At 36.9% G+C, this 21,493-nt stretch overlaps 1 protein-coding gene across 1 annotated transcript; it reads right to left on the minus strand.

The window, feature by feature from the left end:
- Positions 1 to 1,880: 1,880 nt before the first annotated feature.
- LOC127158114 (ribonuclease inhibitor-like) lies at positions 1,881 to 21,014 on the minus strand (the record flags this gene model as incomplete). Its single annotated transcript, XM_051101265.1, has 4 exons — positions 20,915 to 21,014; positions 19,458 to 19,543; positions 13,791 to 13,964; positions 1,881 to 2,115 (listed from the first exon to the last, which is right to left on the minus strand). Coding segments are annotated over exons 2-4 (441 nt in total), but the record flags the coding sequence as incomplete, so codon positions are not given.
- Between the last annotated feature and the right edge of the window lie 479 nt (positions 21,015 to 21,493).

A 21,493-nucleotide genomic window follows, 5' to 3' on the forward strand; every position in this document is an offset into this window, starting at 1 on the left:
TGTTCATAAATCAAAACTTACTTTAAGACATTTTAAGATTGTAGTTTACAGTCAAATACAACATTTTGTGATCATATTTTGTTCTTATTGTGATGAATGTCTGAGTGAAACAGCTTTTCTGAACAAGAAAAAATGCAGGACAGGAATTCATTTCTGATGAGAAGCTGGATAATTAGGGGCCAAGCACCGAAGGTGCGGTGGCACCTATTGTATCCGTTGGCGTTATTATTATTCCTCTTCCGCCGCAAGTCTATGGCAGCCCATAGAACCGCTTGCGGGAAAGTTGTATAATTTTGCACACTGATAGAGGACAGTCCCAACATTAACCATAGCAAGTTTGGAGTCTCTAACTCAAACTCTCTAGCGCCACCACTTGTCCAAACTTTCAAAAGATTTATGCTAATAACATTTGAACCGTAAGCCACACAACAAAAATTCTTTTTTCCTCTGATTCCTTGGCTTATGCCGAGTCGAATGGACACCAAAATTAAAAAATCGTAAGGTTTAGTTTTTTCGCTATTCTCAATTGTTCTCAAAACCTACTTTTTCGAACTCGTCCTAGGCCGTTGCACCAATTGTCACAAAAATTGATCCAGATCATCTTCAGACCACGCTGGCAAAAAGTTATGGAATTCAAGTCGATTTGTCCAGCCGTTCACGAATAACACGCGAAAGAATTCTACAAAAAGCTAGCAAAAATAAATGTGAGGCTATATCTCCGTAACAGTTTGGCATATTGACACCAAACTTGGTGTGTGTTATAACAAGCATGACCTGAGGCTAACTGCAGTGTTTCGGTGCAGTGCCCCCTAGTGGTCAGGAGATACGAAAAATGGCTATTTTTCTTTATAACGTCTGAATGATTTGTCCACCTTGCTGACAAAAAGTTATGGATTTCGTGTCGATATACGAAACGGTTTTCGTTTAATGCATCAACGAATTTGCTGGAAAGATGCCAAACTACATCTGAGGCTGTATCTCTGCAAACACCAAGTTTTATACGTGCTATTGTCACCTCACACTGACCACACCACATCAATTTGGTAACAGTGCCACCTATTGGTCAGAAGTAATACACCATTCATTAAACATTAACAATGAAATTTCCAAAAATGCTAATAACTTGTGATTGCATTAGCCTAATGTAATAAAACTGGTCTCAAAATATTCCTTGGGTCATGCCGACAACATACATACCAATTATACCATACTTGGCCAAACTTCCTTTCCGCCATTTTGATTAATGTACAAAACCTACTTGTTCGTACTCCTCCTAGACCGTTGATCGGATTTTCACCAAAATTGAGTCAGATCATCTTCGGACTGTCGGACTGACTTCGGACTGTCCTGTCCTGTCCTGATTTCGTGTTGATAGAGTAAACCATTTTCGTACAGCGCCACTACAGATTTTAGGCTTGATGCCAAAATGATTCTGAGGCTGTATCTCTGTAAAGCTTTGGCATAATGACACCAAAATTTGTGTGTGTCATTGTCACCTCACACAGAACGCATCACATCATTTTGAAAACAGCACCACCTATTGGTCAAAAGTGATAAGCCATTAAATTTTGTTATTGGTTGTATTTGTGATTTTTCAGCCATTTCAACTGATATCATCCTAAAATGACTTTAGTTACTCATTGTTACAGTCGGTCTGTTGCTCCTTGCATGCTTAGTCTCATTCTGCCTCTGTTGTGCTTGGCCCTGCAATTGTTGTTATTGCTGTGATCTCATGTGACTGACAGGTTTAACACCCTCACGTCATCAGACCAGAGAAGAAATGTTTTGTGAAGGGAAAGTTATTTTCATTAAAGATCACAAGGGTACATTAATTTTTGGAAATACATTATGTACCCAGATAAATAAATCATAATAAGCACTGAAATATTGTCAGCAATCTTTAATCTCACTGTCACTGCTGTACAGTATAATGATACTAACTCTAGTTTCTCCAGCTTGAATTGTGTGTTCATCAGTAGATCACTGAGGTTTTTCACTCCAGAGTCTCCTAGTTTATTCCCGCTCAGGTTCAGTTCTCTCAGGTGTGATGGGTTTGATTTCAGAGCTGAAGTCACAGCAGAACAACCTTCATCTGTCATTTCACACCAGCTTAACCTGCATTGAGAGAAAGAGAGAAGATAGAAGAAAAGGGTTTAATAAAGTCAAAATGTCTTCATAAAATGAAACAGAGGAAGAGTGTCTGAATACCTTTGGATCATTTTTCACAATTTGGTCTTCAAAACAAAATAAAACAAAAAATAAATAAATTGTTCATTTAATCAAGTAATTTACACTTCTCATGGTTTATATACAATTTGTCCTGATTCTTGATAGAAATACAAAGAATTTTTAATTCCCAAACATTAAATGTTTGTGTATTTTTGGTATTATTAACTGAAATTATTGGTATTTGACCTGCTGTATGGACAATAAGTGAAGTGGACAGAAACACTTAATACAACTTTCAGATGTTTAGACCACACAACAACTTACTTTGCAAGTCTCCATTACACAAAAATATACAGTATAGAATATAGACAGATTAACTATACAAAAATATATGAATATACACAAAAATATACAATTATAATTGTGCAACAAACAAGGTAACAGTCAGTGATGGCGTTGGGAAATTTTTATCAGAGGTGTTTTTTTTCTGAGATTTTAGCAGAGGTGTTTGTTACATCAGACAATGTTGTTCATTTTAATTGTTGAGAAAAGTGGTTCATTTTGAGCTTTTTGCACAATTTTTGTCTTCCAGGTTTAAAATCTACATCGTGTTGACGTCACAGTTTGTGACACAGTTGTCATAGTTTGTGATAGTTTGTGGTAAAGGACTTAGTACTTCAATGACGTCGGTGTCTCATAATTATTCATGAGACTGTGTGTTCTTATCCAATCAGAAGACGCTTTGCTTAATTATTCACAACAGCATGTGTGACAGACGCTTCAGACTGTGAGATTGTGTACATTAACTGTGAGAAACGTTCATGGATTGAAGGAGAATGTTTGTTTTTGTTTTGTAAGAGTTTGGCACAAATGTGATTCATTCAGTGAGTGAAACCGGTTTCACAGCTCCTTGATGCAAACCATCTAAAGACTTCTAAACATAATTAATAAGTTATTAGAGATGCAATTTCTGTGCTTGATTTCATACTCCTGTACATCTCCCAGACAGCAGAAGTGTGAAGAGGCTGTGTTGTGGATGTGTATTGTCCCTGATGATGTTGTGGGTCTCATGATGACCCTAGTGCTGTAAATATCCTGAAGTGATAGGAAGGTTACTCCACAAATGAACTGTGCACTTTTTAACAGTGTTGGTCAAGCTACTTGGAAAATGTAGTGAGCTAAACTAACAGTTACTCTTCATTAAATGAAGCTTCACTACACTGAAGATCCTCCTGGGCAGGGGTTCTCAACCTTTTTACACCAGGGCCCACCTCCTTCTCCGGTCAATTTTGCAAGGCCTCCCTATGCCTGACATTTCCTGTAAAGGTGTTTATTTTTAAACCTTTTTATTAACCAAAACATTTGTGTTGCCTTTTCATTCTTCTACTGGATGTTAAAAAAAAAACTCAAATTACAAACAAACTTGAAATTAAAGCTATACTTTTTAACTTAAAAGAAAACCCTCTGCTCAATTCTAGTTTTTTTTAACATACACTACCGTTCAAAGGTTTGGGGTCAGTACATTTTTATTGTTTCTTTTTTTTTTTTTTTTTTTTTTTAAGAAATTAATACTTTTATTCACCAAGGATGTATTAAGTTAATCATTAAAAGTTTATTAAAAGTTAATAATAAATAATTTACATTGTTAAAAATATTTATATTTTGAATAAACACTGTACTTTTTAAACTTTTTAAAAAGAATCCTGAAAAAAAAAAAATAATAAAAATAATAATAATTCACAGGTTCCAAAAAATATTTGGCAGCACAACTGTTGATATTATCCAACACTGATCATTCTAATAATAAATCCACATATTAGAATGATCTCTGAAGGATCATGTGACACTTAAGACTGAAGTAACAGCTGATAAAAAAAATCAGCTTTTCATCACAGGAATAAATTCTATTTTAAAGTATGTTAAAATCAAAAAACATTATTTTATATTGTAAAAACATTTTGCAATATTACTTTTTTTTTTCTATATTTTTAATCAAATAAATGCAGCCTTGATGAGCATAAGAGACTTCTTTAAAGACTATTACAAGTCTTACTGACCCCAAACTTTTGAACGGTAGTGTATATAAACACAGATTTAAAGCTCCTGAATCTTTAATTCAGACATTCTTTACAACTTCAGAGTACTTTTTCTTAAGTAAGTGAACCTGCCAAACAGGACAACAGGGAGATGCCAAAAGAGCACTCACTAAACCTGTCCATTTGAACTGGACTGACATATCTACTGTTTGTATCCATTATAAAATAAAACATACAAATGAAAAATACAGCAAATACATGTTAAATCTGTTGATGCTGATGCTCATATGTGCATAAACACCACTGAGCCTCACAAGATTATTCTCTATGGGTGATCATCCATTATAAAACACTCACAGGACATTCACTGTGACAACTATGCAAATGTTTTGAAATTTCATGCAAAAATACTAGGAACCAGAGCCCCGAAAGCAAAATAAAAATATCTAAACATAAAATAAAAAACATATAAATTATTATTCGTCTATTGCACTAAAGCAACAAAAACAACTAATATAACACAAAAATGATTAACAGGCGCAAGAATAGTCAGTTTCGATTTAAAACACGTGTTTGCAGCTTGAGCAATGAAGCCGTCTGTTGATTTCTGGAACTCATTGGTCAATCAGAGGTGTTTAAGTTAGAATCCACTCACCGCTTATAAGTTTTTGCACAGTGCTGAATGTTGTGTGCTCGTGAATCCTCTCATTACAACACATGAAGTGTAGACATTTGGGAAGATTCATTGTGCATATATTCACTGTGTTATAAGAGCTGAACTGAGATGTCAGCTTTAAGGGAGCTGTTTGGTCACAGTCTGTCATATGCACACAGCAGCTGATGCTTGTTTTTCTGTTAAGAACAGCAGTGGTTTCTAAATGTTGATGCTTAGCCTAAATAGCAAATATTTTATCGGGAGCGTTTATGCCGAGATCTTGTGGAAATTATGAGATGTTACAGAACTATTTCATGTACATTTCATCGATGTAGTGAAAAATGTCTACATAGGTTACTTTTATGCGGCTTTTGTGGGCAGGAGAAACATGGATACCGCAGATGGGAGCGGGACGAAATAACATATCTCTGCGGGAGCGGGTGAGCCCGGACAGAATCTTGCGGAAGCGGGACTAAAACATGAGTCCCGTGCAGGTCTCTAAGATGAAGTTTGTGTGCAGCGGTGGAAGTTTTGAGCCGCCGTTCAGTCTGGATTTAACAGTGCGATGAGTCCCAAGCAATCAATCACAGAACAGGAGAGGCTGTGCTTTGATCATTTTAATTTAAAACATTTATAATGAAATTAAACAATTTTGGGATAATATTTAAATTAATTTTAAGCTATCTCGCGGCCCCCCTGGAGGATCACTGAGGCCCACCGGTTGAGAATCCCTGCTCCTGGGAAATGTAGCAAGCTAAGCTACAGTAACATGACAAAAATAGTACTCATCCAAACTGTTTTTAAAATGTAATTTTTATGTTTAACCAACTTTATTTCAAGTCAATGCTCTCAGTATCAGTATCATGTACAGGGCTGGATTTAACTCATACTGTCACATAAACCTCCTATGACCTAAACTGATACTTTTTCAGAAATATATATATATATATATATATATATATATATATATATATATATATATATATATATATATATATATATACACACATACATATATACATGTATATATATAAACAGTGTATGTTGGTATTGTGGTTTTATTGTATACAGATATATTTATATAAATGGTAACAGTTCACAATATGATTCATTAGTCAACTAGTATAGTTAACATGAACTAAGAATAATCGATACTTCTACATCATTTATTAATCTTAATGTTAATTTTAACATTTACTAATGCATTATTAATATCAAAAGTTGTTTGTTAACATTAATGCACTGTGAATTAACATGAACGACTACATTTTCATTAATTTACAGTACATTAACAAAGATTAATAAATACTGTAATAAATGTATTGTTCATTGTTCGCTCATGTTAGTTAATACATTAGCTAATATGAACTAATGAAATCTTATTTATAGTGTTACCATATAAATGTATAGACCTACAGATTTATTTACATCATTGCTTGTGTTATTATATTATTAACATTTCTCCAAAATCAAGTTCAAATACCAAGTTTTTGAGCAGCGAATTTTTTTTTTTTCCATCATTACAGTCACATCAGAGGCAGTACTTGCACTGAATTTATGTTTTCATGAACTTGCAGGTTATAACGGTACAGTTTTCTGTCGCTCAGTGTTTTCTGTTATTTTGCCAAAATAATATTATAAAAGATTCAGCACTTCACACAAGCTATTTGACTGTGACTCGACAACAAATGCTAGACTAAGACACTCTTCTCCGCTCCTCAAATACAAAAAAACATTAGCCTTTATATATAGAGAGTTTCTTGAGTAAAGAAAATGCTGTATTTATTCAGTCAACAGTTCTTTATTTACCTTCAGACTGCAAACAAGCTGAGATGCTCCAAACTGAGAGGTGGGAGGAATAATGAGGTTTGACTGACACTTTGAGGAGCCAATGGAGTTACGAGGTTTAGTGGCGTCACTTACTGATCCAGGATCAGTGATCCTTAGCAGTTATTTTTCTGATTTGAGCTTGAGCCTCAGAAATGCTTTGGAAAATGGAGCTTTTGTTGACACTACTGTGTTCTACCTTTTCAAGATGGCTACTCCAGATCCCAAAAACTGTGTTTTTATGTCTTTTAATGTTGTCTGTTCGTCTCAAAATAGTCTCAGTTTACCGCTAATTCATAAGGAAATCACTCCAAAATACATCTATGATCGCCAGAGCCTTTCGGAAATCGGCAATGCATACAACCACCAACTCGCACCAGCGACCACTGAGAAGCTTCAAGGCCTTTGCTTACTGCTAAAGCCGAACCCCGAGACCACGGCCTCGTCTACTGACGCTACCCACACAAAGCGGCGGCGCCGGCGGTGTGAGAGGGGACAGAAGCGCGGCAAGCACGGAGGCATACGAGCTAGGCTAAGGGCAAACCCCACCAGAATTCCCATATCATCCCATATAATAACGGACATTGCGAACGTCCTATTAGGTCTGCATTTGGTCCGTTTTGTAACGTTCGCTGTACAGAAAAACATAAAAACACCCTCAGCTGAAATTGTAAAAAAAAAAAAAAAAAAAAAAAAAAAAAAAAAAATAACAGTAATTGTGTCTGTAAATCTGGCAAAAGAATTATTAATCTGATCTGTTCATCAGTTAATTTACTCATTACATCATAATGAGTTTTTGGTTAAATTGCAGTAATTATTTTCGTTTCTTAGAGGTACTGTGAACGTCCCCGTGACGTCCTTTTAACGTCTAAAGAACCCTACACGAAGACGTCCAGGGGACGTTCTCAGGTTCCTATTGAGGGGACGTTACACGCCAAGACAGATATTTTGAAACAATGCATTTGTTGTCTAATAGCGATCTATGTGTTTCGAGGTTTATATAATGCTTTTATATAAGGCCATTATAATTATTATTATTTTTTTAATAATAAGGCATACGTTTACAGTGATTAAAATTTCAACACTACATGAACAAACAGTGATCTGCATACTGCCACTTTTGTGTCAAGTGTATTTTTGATAAACACACATAGAAAATGAACAAAGGCCTAAAAATCATAAGAGGTAGGCTAGATCAATCGGAAATTCTAGAAGCATTCGCGCAGATAATGAGTAGTCAGTTGATTCAGTTTTATAGAATATTGTCATATTATAAAAATGAAGTCAAGGTTTAAAGCCAATACTGATTTTTGTTGATTAATATTTTTTAGGTTTCGAACATACGGGTGGAATCAGACCTGGATAACACACAGCATCTGGAACACACGACAGAAGACAGAAAAAAAATATTATAAAAAAAAAAATATATATTGTTAAAGTACTATTGCTTGTGTGTTTATTTATTGGGTAGTTCAATATTGTCTGATCTGAGTAATGACATATTTACATATGTTAAAATGACCTGTAGCAAACGTTCCCTATAGGTCCTCACAATATTTCATGAACGTCCCGTGAACGTCCGTGGCCAGATGATGCCACCTCAACACTACAGGACTGCTTTCAGTGCACAGACTGGAACATGTTCAGAGAGGCGGCCACCTACAACAACCACACAGACCTGCACGAGTACACTGAAACTGTGACTGCTTACATCAAAAAGTGCATTGATGATGTGACAGTCACCAAAACCATCACCACACGTGCAAACCAGAAGCCGTGGATGACAGCAGAGGTTCGAGGGCTGCTAAAGACCAGAGATGATGCATTCAGATCAGGAGACAAAGCAGCCCTAAAAACAGTGAGAGCCAATCTGTCCCGTGGCATCAAGCAAGCAAAACGCTTGTATGCACAAAAAATAAATAATCACTTTAATGACAGCAAAGACACACGACTGCACTGCCAAGTTCAGCTCCAAGCACATCATCAAGTTTGCTGATGACACAACGGTGGTAGACCTCATCAGCAACAACGATGAAACACACTACAGAGAGGAAGTGGCTCAGCTGGCTGAATGGTGTGGCGCTAACAACCTGTCCCTCAATGTGAGTAAGACAAAGGAGGTTGTGATGGACTTCAGGAGGAACTCTGTTGACCACCACCCATTGACCATCGACAGCTCGGCTGTGGAGAGAGTCAGCAGCACTAAATTCCTGGGGGTGCACATCACAGAGGATCTCACCTGGACCACCAACACCATGTCCACCCATCTTCACCACATTCTACAGGGGAACCATTGAGAGTGTGCTGACCAGCTGCATCACTGTCTGGTACAGGAACTGCAGTGCTGCTGACCGCAAGACCCTACAACGGACAGTGAACACAGCTGCAAAGATCATCTGTGCCCCTCTCCCCTCCCTACTGGACATTTTCCTTGCACGATGCTCCAGCAAGGCCTCCAGCATCATGAAGGACCCCACCCATCCCTCCCATCATCTCTTCCAGCTCCTGCCATCAGGAAGACGCTACAGGAGCATCAGAGCCCGCTCTGCAAGACTGCTCAACAGCTTTTTCCCCCAGAGCCCTCAATTCCAACCACCTCACCCCCCTCTGAAACCTTATCCACAATGTAAACTGTTGAAAAACTCAAAACACAATTTTTGCAATTCTGAGTGTGTTACACACAGGTGAGTGGGCTGGACAAACCACCTGTAGAAACACTCTTTTCTCTCTATATGCACCAGACACTTTCTTATTAACACTCCACGTTACAAGGACCTAACAAGGACTTAACAAATGTTTACTTGTCATTGCACCACAAATCATATTGCACTATTTGCATCTTAACCTTTAAATACCTCTTCTACACATTATCATGCACAGTTATTATGTAAAGTACTTGTATAGTCTGTCTTAGTCTTAGGTTATGTGTATGTATAGTCAATTATTTATAGTATATGTATAGTTAGATGTATAGGTTTAAAAAATTGTTTCTACGTCTAGTGTATGCATGTTCATATTTATGTTTATTTATGTAGCACTGTGGTCCTGCGAGACACGACATTTTGTTCCACTGTATGTCCACACATGTAGTGGAATGACAATAAAGCTCGACCTGACTTGACTTGACTTGAAAAAAAAAAGAACTTTGCTACTGAAAAGCTTTTTGATTCAGAAAACATTGACGCTAACACCATGCTATTGAGAAATGCAGTTAAACTAGTAGCCCAACACTGCTTTTTAATCATGTGCTGGAGAGCTTTCCTGTCCTGAACTGTGCAACTTCCACACCACTTTCACCTGTACATCTGTAAAAGTTGCTGAGGATTTCGCTTTCCATGCCAAACTTCCTCAGCCTTCTTAAGAAATACAGTCACTGCTGGGACTTCCTTACAAGCTGCTGAGTGTCACAAGACCAACACTCTTAAAAATAAAGGTGCTTCACGATGCCATAGAAGAACCTTTTTTGTCTAAATGGTTCCATAAAGAACCTTTAACATCTGAAGAATCTTTCTGGTTTGTTTAGTTGGAGACACTTAATTTCCAGTGATATCGTCGACTTGATTGCACAGATACTATTTGAACTGAACTGAGCTGGATGATGACATCACTGGATTCAATGATGAACTTTAACTGAAAATTGAGTGTTTTCTGTTGTTCTTTTGCATTATTGACACTATTTTCCTATTTAATACTGTAAAGCTGCTTTGACACAATCTGTATTGTTAAAAGCGCTATAGAAATAAAGGTGACTTGACTGTTTCACAGGAGGTTCTTTGTGGCGAAAGAAGGTTCTTCAGATTATGAAAAGGTAAGAAAGAGATTGTTCTTTAAAGAAACTTTGACCCTGCAGTGTCAGTTCTAGACCACAGTAACTGGGGGGAACAGGCTGGGGCCACTTGTGCTTTTAATAAAACATTTAATAAAACATTATAAGTTACTAATTAGCCTGTAACACTTTCAGCGATGACTCATCTGAACGTCTCTGATTGGCCACTGCATTCATAAGCTCAACAGAATCGTGTGTGATTGGTTATAATTAGGGATGTAACGATTACCGGTTTGACCATAAATCATGATAAAATTCCCCACGGTTAGTATTACCGTTTCGTATTTTAATTATCATTAAAACCGTATTCGATTACCACGATTTGAACAACTGATGATAAATAAATACAATACAGCATAAAGCACAGTTTTAAGTAACAGTCTCATTTGCGCACAACACGCAGAGTAGTTTCGTTTTGTGTGAAAAGACGGCGGATGTTTTAAAAGAGAGTTAAGGCCAATCCTCACGAAAATGATCGAGCACCCACGGAAAAACACAAGACAGTCTCCGTTCATTTTAAGCAATAAGAAATGCATTGCAACTTTTACGACTTTATTTTCGTTTTCATAGATCATTTGAAGCCGTTTTGGCGATATTTTAATGGTAAGTGTCAAGAGGGCATTATGAGAGGGTGGCAGCAGGAATCCTCTGGGATTGCAGTGGGCTTCCTCTCCCATAAATGTAGTGATCATGGCTTGCGCTGCCTCAGATATTCAGTGCGCGCCCTCAAACAATGTCCTGTGTGCGCGCGAATAAGTGCTTGTTGTAAGCAGGTATTTATTAATTAATTTTATTTAGTGAAGCGCAAAACTCAAAGAAAGAACATGTGGTAACTAATGTATTTGCAGTCTACGTTTCACTTCGCAACTGTGGGTTGGGCACCCACAGACATAAATATATATATATCTGGAATTATAATGAATATATGAATTAATTAATTATAAGAATGTACCTCTGAAGGTTCTCTGTCTTTAGAAAAAAATTGATGGCATTTTGTTTTCATCTTCGCTCCATGTAATATCTAAAGTAGCAGTGCTGCTTTATCCACGGAGTTCATGGAAACAGCTGTAATTCAGCTTTTCCATTAGCGCCATCTAGTGTCATACAGTGGATTTACAGAGACTTACATTTACATTCAGCTTGTGTGCAGTTTTTGTCTGGACAATAAACAGACCGAATTTGCCCTGCTGTAGCATAAATTCTGAAACAATCTTAAGTGGATTCTACACATTTAAACAAGTCAGACCAGTCATCTAGATTATTTATAAAACAGACAAAATACATATAATAATTTATTAAATCTATTATTATTTTGACTTAACCATTTTCTTTATTTAAAGCCTGAAATGTGAGGTTTGTCTTTTATGAAACTTTTTCATAGCTTTATTTAAAAAGTTACATTCGATAATAGAAATATGTTATTAGTTAAACTGTTGTCAGTCATGGTGTCATTTAAAATCCGGATATCATTGGTAGGCTGCTGTTGTTGTTTTAGTTATTATGCAAATAAAAAAGTCATTTTATTTATTGTTTGTTGATTTTAAATATAAAACTTGGTGAAGTGGTTTATGTATCAGTATAATTATCTATCAGTATAGTATTTTGAACATTTTCAGTACATTTTAACAATACCGTGATAATACTGATAACCGTGATCATTTTTGTTACTATAATGGTGATCAGAAATTTTCATACTGTTACATCCCTAGTTATAATACGCAGTGCTGTAAAAACACGTATGTCTCTGGCTCTGACTGACTGAGGTCTGTCCAACAGGAAGTTCAGCAGCAGTTTCTGAGGGAGAGTGTCGGTCTGAGGGTGAAGAGAGTCTCTGTTATTGCTGAGTTCTAATCAATAAAAAGCATTCGCACATGTGTGTCGTTTCCCTCCAAATGTGTGAGTGCTGTGTGGATGACAGTGTTGACAGCATCGTCAGTGGACCCATTTTGTCGATACACAAATTTTAATGAGTCTAAGGTGGCTGGAATGGTCCTTTTTACATAGGACTTGACTAGCAAACCCTGACTGCCCATCCGGGATGTCATCTGGGCCTTCCATGGGTTTCAGAGCCATGCACACCTCCACCGATGACAGTGAGTGATGTGTCCAAAATACCCTCTGAGTCCAGAATATGCTTTTGGCTGATGATTGGTGCCTCAAACTGAGTGTACAGGACTCAATCAGCTCATCTGGGAGTGTGGTCTTGGTACTCATGGCTCCCTGGTTTTTCTGCTGGTTCTCTGTGATGAGCTGCAGGATTTGTCACATGCACTGGGAATCTGCAGTGATGTAATATCCCCCCAGAATCAGACTATAATGTCTCTTGGTCTTCCTGATTGATTTGCATAGTTTGAATCTGGCCTTTTTGTATTCCTCAAAGTCACCTGATCAAACACGGTGGAGTAAGCGTGTAGCACGGCCTGCACCTCACAGCTCCTTGATAAGGAGGTGCAACTCTACTTAATCTCTACACAATCTCAGGATTGGATGGACCAATATTTCCTTTCTTTTTCTCTTTTTAAAAAGAAAGAGGACAACAAAGTCATGCTTGAAGACTCCATTTTGTTTTGTTCTGTGATTATATTTTTTTTTTAATACTCATCTGTGACGAGTGGGGCCGAGAGCCGTGGGAACGGAACGAGGCCGGTGGAGTTTAATGATAATGAGCGACACCTGCTCCACTCACCGGTCTCGAGTCCCACAGAGGAGCTCCGGAAGGATAAAAGAAGGAGTGATGACAGTGGAAGACGAGAGAGGACCAGGCCTGGACTTTATTTTGTGTTTTGTGTGGGGCAGTCGTCTGTGAGGGGCTGCTGCTTTACTTTTGCGTTTGTTTATTTTATTATTAAAGTGTTTGAATGTTCACTGGTTCCCGCCTCCTTCTTCCCGTTCTATGAACTGTGTTACAGCACCAGACTCAATGTGTAAGGTTTCTGTGCACAATGAATTTTTAGGATAACAAACACAAAAATCTAATTTCAGTCAGAATTGTGCGACACTCAATCGCCGTTTACGGATACCATAGGAATGAATGAGAAGTGCCGTAAACTGCACTTCAGCTTTTTTTGTGTAAAAACTCTAAAAATAGTTCAATCCAAAAGTATTGTTTAGTGTAAAACATGTTGAAGACTCTTTATTCCACACTTTAACAGTTTTACTTACTGGATGAGCTCGTTTAAGAAGCTTCTGTAGACATCGTTAGATACTATAAAGTGTTTTGTTTAAACTGTTGAAGTGATTTTAATCATTTTGATTCTTGTATGTGAATGTTACTGACCTCAATCTCTCCAGTTTACAGTGTGAATCCTTCAGTACGTCACATAAGTGATTCACTCCTGTGTTTTTTATTTGATTCCAGCTCAGGTTCAGTTCTCTCAGGTGTGATGGGTTTGATTTCAGAGCTGAAGTCAGGATGAGACACTGTTTCTCTGTAATACTGCAATAACACAGACTGAAAACAGAAAGAGAAAAGACAATGAATCAGATCTATGATGCATCATGAACAAATGTCATACATTCACTAATAAACCAGCAAAATCATGGAAACTTCTAATATATGAATGAACAAACCAAGAGAGGAGTATTTGAGGAGACTAGTTACAATCCAAGTCTGGACCCTCAGTCAACAAATAAGTCAATTTTACCAATGGAAATGAATATAGAAACAGTAGTAAATTTAACAACATTAAATGGTCTATTTTCACATTTCTGTTTATACTGGTTTCACACTGGATGAAGAGAAGCAGAGCAGAGGCAGCACAGAAGTGTGTATTCAGGGCGTGAGCAGCACGTGCCCATTGTGTTTTCACACTGTCAGTGTTTGTCGTGTGCAGCTGAACCACGGCTTGTGTACTGCAAATACAGGTGAGTATGGTTCATTCGGTCACGCTTTTCAGGTGTTCTCCGACAACTGTCTGTCATGTGCTTTGATTTATGATATAGGCAACACGTGATGCGGCCGTGTTCCCCTCTGTCCCACACACACGTGCATATAACATGCTGTACAGTAGTTTACAAGATAAAAAATAATCTTAAAGTTAATAAGTGCCTCTAGTTTTAATAATGTAAACAGGCCTTTTAAGCTTCAGCAATAACAATAAATTATTGAATACATTTTCAGACAAAGGTCGTCTTAATGATTCTCAGTTTGGTTTAAAATAATTAAAGCAACAGTTTTTCAATAAAGAAAAGAATATGTAAAAGTAGGGTATTTGGTAGTGTTGGGTTCGAGTCCACCCAAGTCGAGTCTTTAACCAGTCGTGTCCGAGTCCCAAAGGGCCGAGTCCAAGTAAACACTACTGTTTGTCAGTATCTTAACATTGTTTTAACCCAAAAGGTTCCCAAACTCGGTCCTGGAGGGCCGGTGTCCTACAGAGTTTAGCTCCAGCCCCAATTAGACACACCTGAACCAGCTAATCAAGCTCTTACTAGGCATACTAGAAACCCCCTGACAGGTGTGTTAAAGCAAGTTGGAGCTAAACCAAGGACCAGGACGGAGTTTGGGGACCCCTGTTTTTAACCTTTACAACTAGAAAAACACAATGTCAACTGAAAAGCAAAAAGCAAAGAAAAGCAAACTCTAGTGGATCTTGCCATTTAGATTTTTGATTTCACAACATCTTATAATTAGTGTCCATGCTCTGCTTAGCAAACTTATGTGTCATGTAACAGAAGTTATGGCTGACTTGTGTCTTGTGACATATTTCACAGTGGAAACAGGTTTTAGAATGTGATAAATTATAGGGCGGGACTTGACTTTATTCACTGATATAGTAAATGTATAAATTCAAGGGTGGGGGTAAAGAAGTAGGAGTATCTTGGTGAATGGGACCTTAAGAGCAGAAAATGCACCTCTTTTATTTCTGATTGTGGCTGTGTGTGTTTTGGGTTTTATATGACTTTTTTTTCTTGGATGAAAATGAGGCTGTGAGGGATAAACCTAGTCTTTACAATGACACACACTGTGTATAAAGCCCTACATATACTTTCCATAACTCACAGCAAACTCACACCTGTTTTATTTTTGAATGCATTTACAGTTACATTAATTACAGTAAATTACATTATATAAAGAAAATTTGATGATGTTCCATTAATTTATTATAAAATCATGCACACCCAATGTGGTTTTTGGACCCATTAAAACTATTGCTGCAAAGATGTTAAAAAAATTATTTTTCTTTGAAGGTAGAAACTGCCACCATGTTTAAAAATAATAATAATTTTAATACAGCAAAAACTAATCAAATAATGTAAGTAAAACATTCTCAAGCTTACTAAAGGCAAGTAAACACTCCAAGTAGGCCTATTACTTACAAACAAAAGGATAAATAAATATATTAATCAAAAATATAAATGAAAAAATAGAAAAAAATAGAATATTTTTTAAATAATTTTTTTTTCTTATTAGGTAGGTCTATCTAAAGGCTATTACAGAAATTGACTTCTGCAGATTTTTCTTAATAAATGTTAAAATAAAACACTGCAAAATCTTCACTGTATACATTACGAATCTTATTAAAGTTAATAAGTGATTCAGTCAAGAAAAGTGAGTGATTCTCTTTTTCTTTTGTTGTTTGATCAATATTTATGACGGGGTCTGCGGCTGCAGGTTTACGCTGCTGTCACTTTAAGATCTGACGCACAGATCAAATATTTTGGCGCGTCAGTGTTTCTCCCAACTGTTCAGGTTTACTTAAGACGAAACCGACTTCATTTACATGAATAGTCTCTAAGACGAGCATATGTGTAGCAGTAACAGACACTGTTAGAAGCGAAAGAGAACTCGACATTCACACACTGACTGAGAGGCGCGTTCTGTGAGCGCGCTTTGAGTGTGCGCGCGCATAAACCCGTCGCTTTCAAGTAGCTACTGGACTTAACCCTTTGAGCGGTACGGTCCCACATATGGGATTCTATTTTCTGTGCCCCTGGGAGTACGGTCCCACATACGGGATTTAGAACGTTCGGTGACGTCACGCAACTGCCAAATTCAAACAGTGTTTTCGCGCGTTGGCTGTAGTGATGGGAAGTTCGGATCATTTTACCGACTCAGTCCTTTGAGTCTCGTTCAGCAAAATGAACGAATCTTTTTTCAAGTCATTTCGTTCATTACGTTCATTTTAGCAAAATATAATTAAAATGTTATGTTTTACCTCCCTAACACATCTACTGCTTACACAAACGTTGATCACACTACAAACAAAACAAAACTATAATGCTATAAGAAACAGAAAAGATTCATTCATTGTTTACCTGGGTCTTTAGTCTATGATTCGCTCACCTCGCCTCTTATCTGACAAGTTTTCGGGTTTGAGTTGTTCGTTCATCACGTGACAGCCCAATTAGCTAACCAACGCAGTCTGAGCCGGAAAGAGAATTGATTAGTTTATCTCTCGAGTCCTCGGGTTTGAGTCGTTCGTTCATCACGTGACATCCCCGTAATGTTAACCTATGCAGCCTGAGCCGGAAAGAGAATTGATTAGTTCATCTCTCGAGTCTTCGGGTTTGAGTCGTTCGTTCATCACGTGACATCCCCGTAATGTTAACCTATGCAGCCTGAGCCGGAAAGAGAATTGATTAGTTCATCTCTCGAGTCCTCGGGTTTGAGTCGTTCGTTCATCACGTGACATCCCCGTAATGTTAACCTATGCAGCCTGAGCCGGAAAGAGAATTGATTAGTTCATCTCTCGAGTCTTCGGGTTTGAGTCGTTCGTTCATCACGTGACATCCCCGTAATGTTAACCTATGCAGCCTGAGCCGGAAAGAGAATTGATTAGTTCATCTCTCGAGTCCTCGGGTTTGAGTCGTTCGTTCATCACGTGACATCCCCGTAATGTTAACCTATGCAGCCTGAGCCGGAAAGAGAATTGATTAGTTCATCTTTTGAGTCTTCGGGTTTGAGTCGTTCGTTCATCACGTGACAGCCCCATAAGGTGAACGAACGACTCTAAAACAGGTGAACTAATTCCAGTACAGAACCTAATAGGATGTTGCGCATGCGCGACTGAACGAATCTCTCCCCGAGGCGACTCGTTCGTCCCGAGTCACATTAAAGATTCGTTCAAAATGAACGAATCGTTCAAGAACGACCCATCACTAGTTGGCTGGCGCTGAGCCACAGAGAGACGCGCGCTGCGGTTGGCATGTAATCACAATTGTGCAGTGTTTTCAACGACTTAACGTTTATTTTAGGTTTCAGGAATTTAAATACACATAAGTACTACTAAAACAATACATTTAGAGTTTGTAACATACACACGGATGTCTATGGAAGCAGCAATAACAATCCATTCAAGTATAATTTGCCGACGTGTTTGATTCATATCAGATACACATAATGTAAGTAATTATATAATTCACTCCATTCCTTTCCCAGTTCACCAGCCACTTACTTGCATGTATTTCGAGAGAAACTGGTGAATTTACGTGCTGTAAATCCGGATGACAGGACTCTCTGAAGGGCAGTGCGAACAAACATGGCGGCGCCCATCACGTTATAGATCACGATCCAGATCATTTATAAAGGTTTTAAAACGGCAAAATACACTCACTTACATGTATTCGTGAATCGGAATATCAGATAGTTGAAGACATGGTAAGCAAGTGTGTTAATATTTTGAATAAAAAAGGAAAAACAAAATAAAAGCGATACGTGTGTCATACAGCAATATAGTGGCTGCGGTGTCAATCATAACGCGTCGTCATGGAAACAATAAAGGGAACGTTCTAAAATAACGGTCCCCTAAAAAAAAAAAAAAAACTCACTCTGGGGGGTCAGATAGAATATTTTAAACTCCCCAGTGAAAGGGTTAAAAACACACGCAACTACTGAATATCACTTTCCTGATAATGCATCAAGTCAGTGACATTTTCGTCAACTGTCTCTGAACTCGGACGGACTCGGGATATTTTCAGAGTCCGAAAGGCTCGAGTTCAAGTAAAAATGCATCCGAGTCCATGACAAGTCCGAGTCGCCTAGAAATTGTACTCGAGTCCGAGTACCCCAACTCTAGTATTTGGGGTAAACTCGCCCCTTCTATTGGGGCTAAAAGGCACAAAAATTTACAAGATAATTAATAGATGACTGACTTTTCCATTTGTTGACATGACATGGTTAGATTCAGATGGTAAATATCATATATTATGCATGACATTATAATACATAATATATACATATACATAATTGCATATTATAGAGATAATCACCGCGTTTATAATGAAACCATCATATTTAAAAACATGATATTAAACATATCATTAATAAAAAAATATATATAATTTGTTGTTACTACTGTAAATCTATATTAACTATTATGTGATCTCCTTCAAAGCTTTTAGAATCATCACTTTTTAAGATGATTTTGTTTCTGTATTTTAAAATATGTTAACACATTTTAATGACAACAGCCTATTAATTGATTGACTGATTATTTTATTTATCAAAATAAGCAGAAAATAGTACAAACTTTGCTAACGCTATTGTTTTTACCAAGTATTACCTTAATATTTATTAAAAACATTATTAAAAAAAAACAAAAAACATTATTTTAGCTGAAGTAGGCTGTATACTGTGTTTTTTGCCCCACGCTGGTGAGCCTTTTACCCCGTGATTGTAAAACACGAAACTCACATGATTTTGTGGTAAAATTGTTATTTTTCATGTTAAACAGGTAAATATTGATCAAGAACAATGCACTGTGGCTTTAATCCAGTGTAAGCGGTGCTACAAAATAAACTCGGTGTCGAAACGATCGCAGCACTGCTGCTCCTGCTACACGCTGCTGCGCCGCCACTGCGTACGGTGTGAATACTCTGATCTGTTAACATGAGAGCCGAAAAAAATATGTGCTGTTAATGCTAATGTCCTGCTAATGTGTGCAGTGTGAAACCAGCGTTACACTTTAATCTCACTGTCACTGCTGTACAGTATAATGATACTAACTGTAGTTTCTCCAGCTTGAATTGTGTGTTCATCAGTAGATCACTGAGGTTTTTCACTCCAGAGTCTCCTAGTTTATTCCAGCTCAGGTCCAGTTCTCTCAGGTGTGATGGGTTTGATTTCAGAGCTGAAGTCAGGATGAGACACTGTTTCTCTGTAATTCTGCATCCACACAGACTGAAAACAGAAAGAGAAAAGACAATGAATCAGATCTATGATGATCAACTTACTAATGTGTTTTTCATCTTCCAGCAGACGTTTGCTGACAAATAAACAGTGATATCTGTGTGCAGGTAACGTGAAGAAAGACTACACATAGTTCATTTAAATATACTACAAACTACACAAAAGTTACAAACGTATGAAAAGGTTGAAAATCAGCTAAATTACCCATTAAGATGTGAGCTATTTATCCAAGTCACAAGGTTTTATTTGATAACATTAACTACATTAGTTAACATGAACTGATGATGAACAACTAGTACAGCATTTAATAACCTTAAAGTTTCAACATTTACTAATAGTTTTAAATTCAAAGGTTTTCTGTTAATTAGTTAATACACTGTGAACTGACATAAACAATGAAAAACGATATAAACTAACATTAACAAATTAATAAATGCTGTCAAAATATTGAACTAATTTAACTAAATGAAATTGTTACTGTCTACTATTGTCATAAATCACTTTAGTCTCACAGATCAATGTTCAAACATACTGTAGACTAAACTATTACAAGTCAACGACAAAGACAGTCTGTTTATAAAAATATTATTACTTTGCATGTGTTTTCATTTAAGCAATAAACATTTTGTTAAACTGAAGACATTCAAACAAGTTTGAAAAGGCAGTTCATTTCTAAAAACAAAAACAAACAAAAAAGCATCAATCAGTAAACATGATTACATTCAGCAGTCGTGTGTTTATCTGACTTATATTTAATTCACACAGAATTAAACTGTGAAAGTGAAATACAGACTGCTCCATTAAAAAGAAAAAAAAAAGAATATATATTATATTAGGGGTGTAACGATTTATTTAAAATAGAAAGGTTTTCTAACAATATACACTACTGTTCAAAAGTTTGGGGTCTGTAAATTTTTATTCTTTCTTTTTTTGAAAGAAATTAAATCCTTTTATTCACCAAGGATGTGTTAAATTAATAAAAAGTGATAGCATACATTTACATTGTTATAGAAAAGATTTATATTTTTAATAAATGCTGTTCTTTTTAACTTGTTATTTATCAAAGAATCCTGAACAAAAGAATCACAGATTCCAAAAAAACTGAAGAATCTGAAGAATGTGACACTTAAGACTGAAGGAACAGCTGATGAAAATTCAGCTTTGCATCACAGGAATAAATTATATTTTAAAGTATATATACAATTTTTTTTATTGTAAATCAGTACGTCACATAAGTGATTCACTCCTGTGTTTTTTATTTGATTCAGACTCAGGTTCAGTTCTCTCAGGTGTGATGGGTTTGATTTCAGAGCTGAAGTCAGGATGAGACACTGTTTCTCTGTAATACTGCAATTACACAGACTGAAAACAGAAAGAGAAAAGACAATGAATCAGATCTATGATGCATCATCAACAAATGTCATACATTCACTAATAAACCAGCAAAATCAATCTTCTAATATATGAATGAACAAACCAAGAGAGGAGTATTTGAGGAGACTAGTTACAATCCCAGTCTGGACCCTCAGTCAACAAATTAGTGAATTTTACCAATGGAAATTATAACAGAAACAGTAGTAAATGTAACAACATTAAATGGTCTATTTTCACATTTCTATTTACGCTGGTTTCACACTGGATGCAGAAGAAGAGCAGAGGCAGCACAGTTGTGTCTATTCAGAGCGTGAGCAGCATGCGTCCATTGTGTTTTCACACTGTCAGTGTTTGTCGTGTGCAGCTGAACCGGGCTTGTGTACTGCAAATACAGGTGAGTATGGTTCATTCGGTCACGCTTTTCAGGTGTTCTCTGACATCTATCTGTCATGTGATTTGATTTATGATATAGGCAACAC

This window comes from Labeo rohita, unplaced genomic scaffold, assembly GCF_022985175.1.
Source record: "Labeo rohita strain BAU-BD-2019 unplaced genomic scaffold, IGBB_LRoh.1.0 scaffold_1345, whole genome shotgun sequence".
NCBI lineage: Eukaryota > Metazoa > Chordata > Actinopteri > Cypriniformes > Cyprinidae > Labeo > Labeo rohita.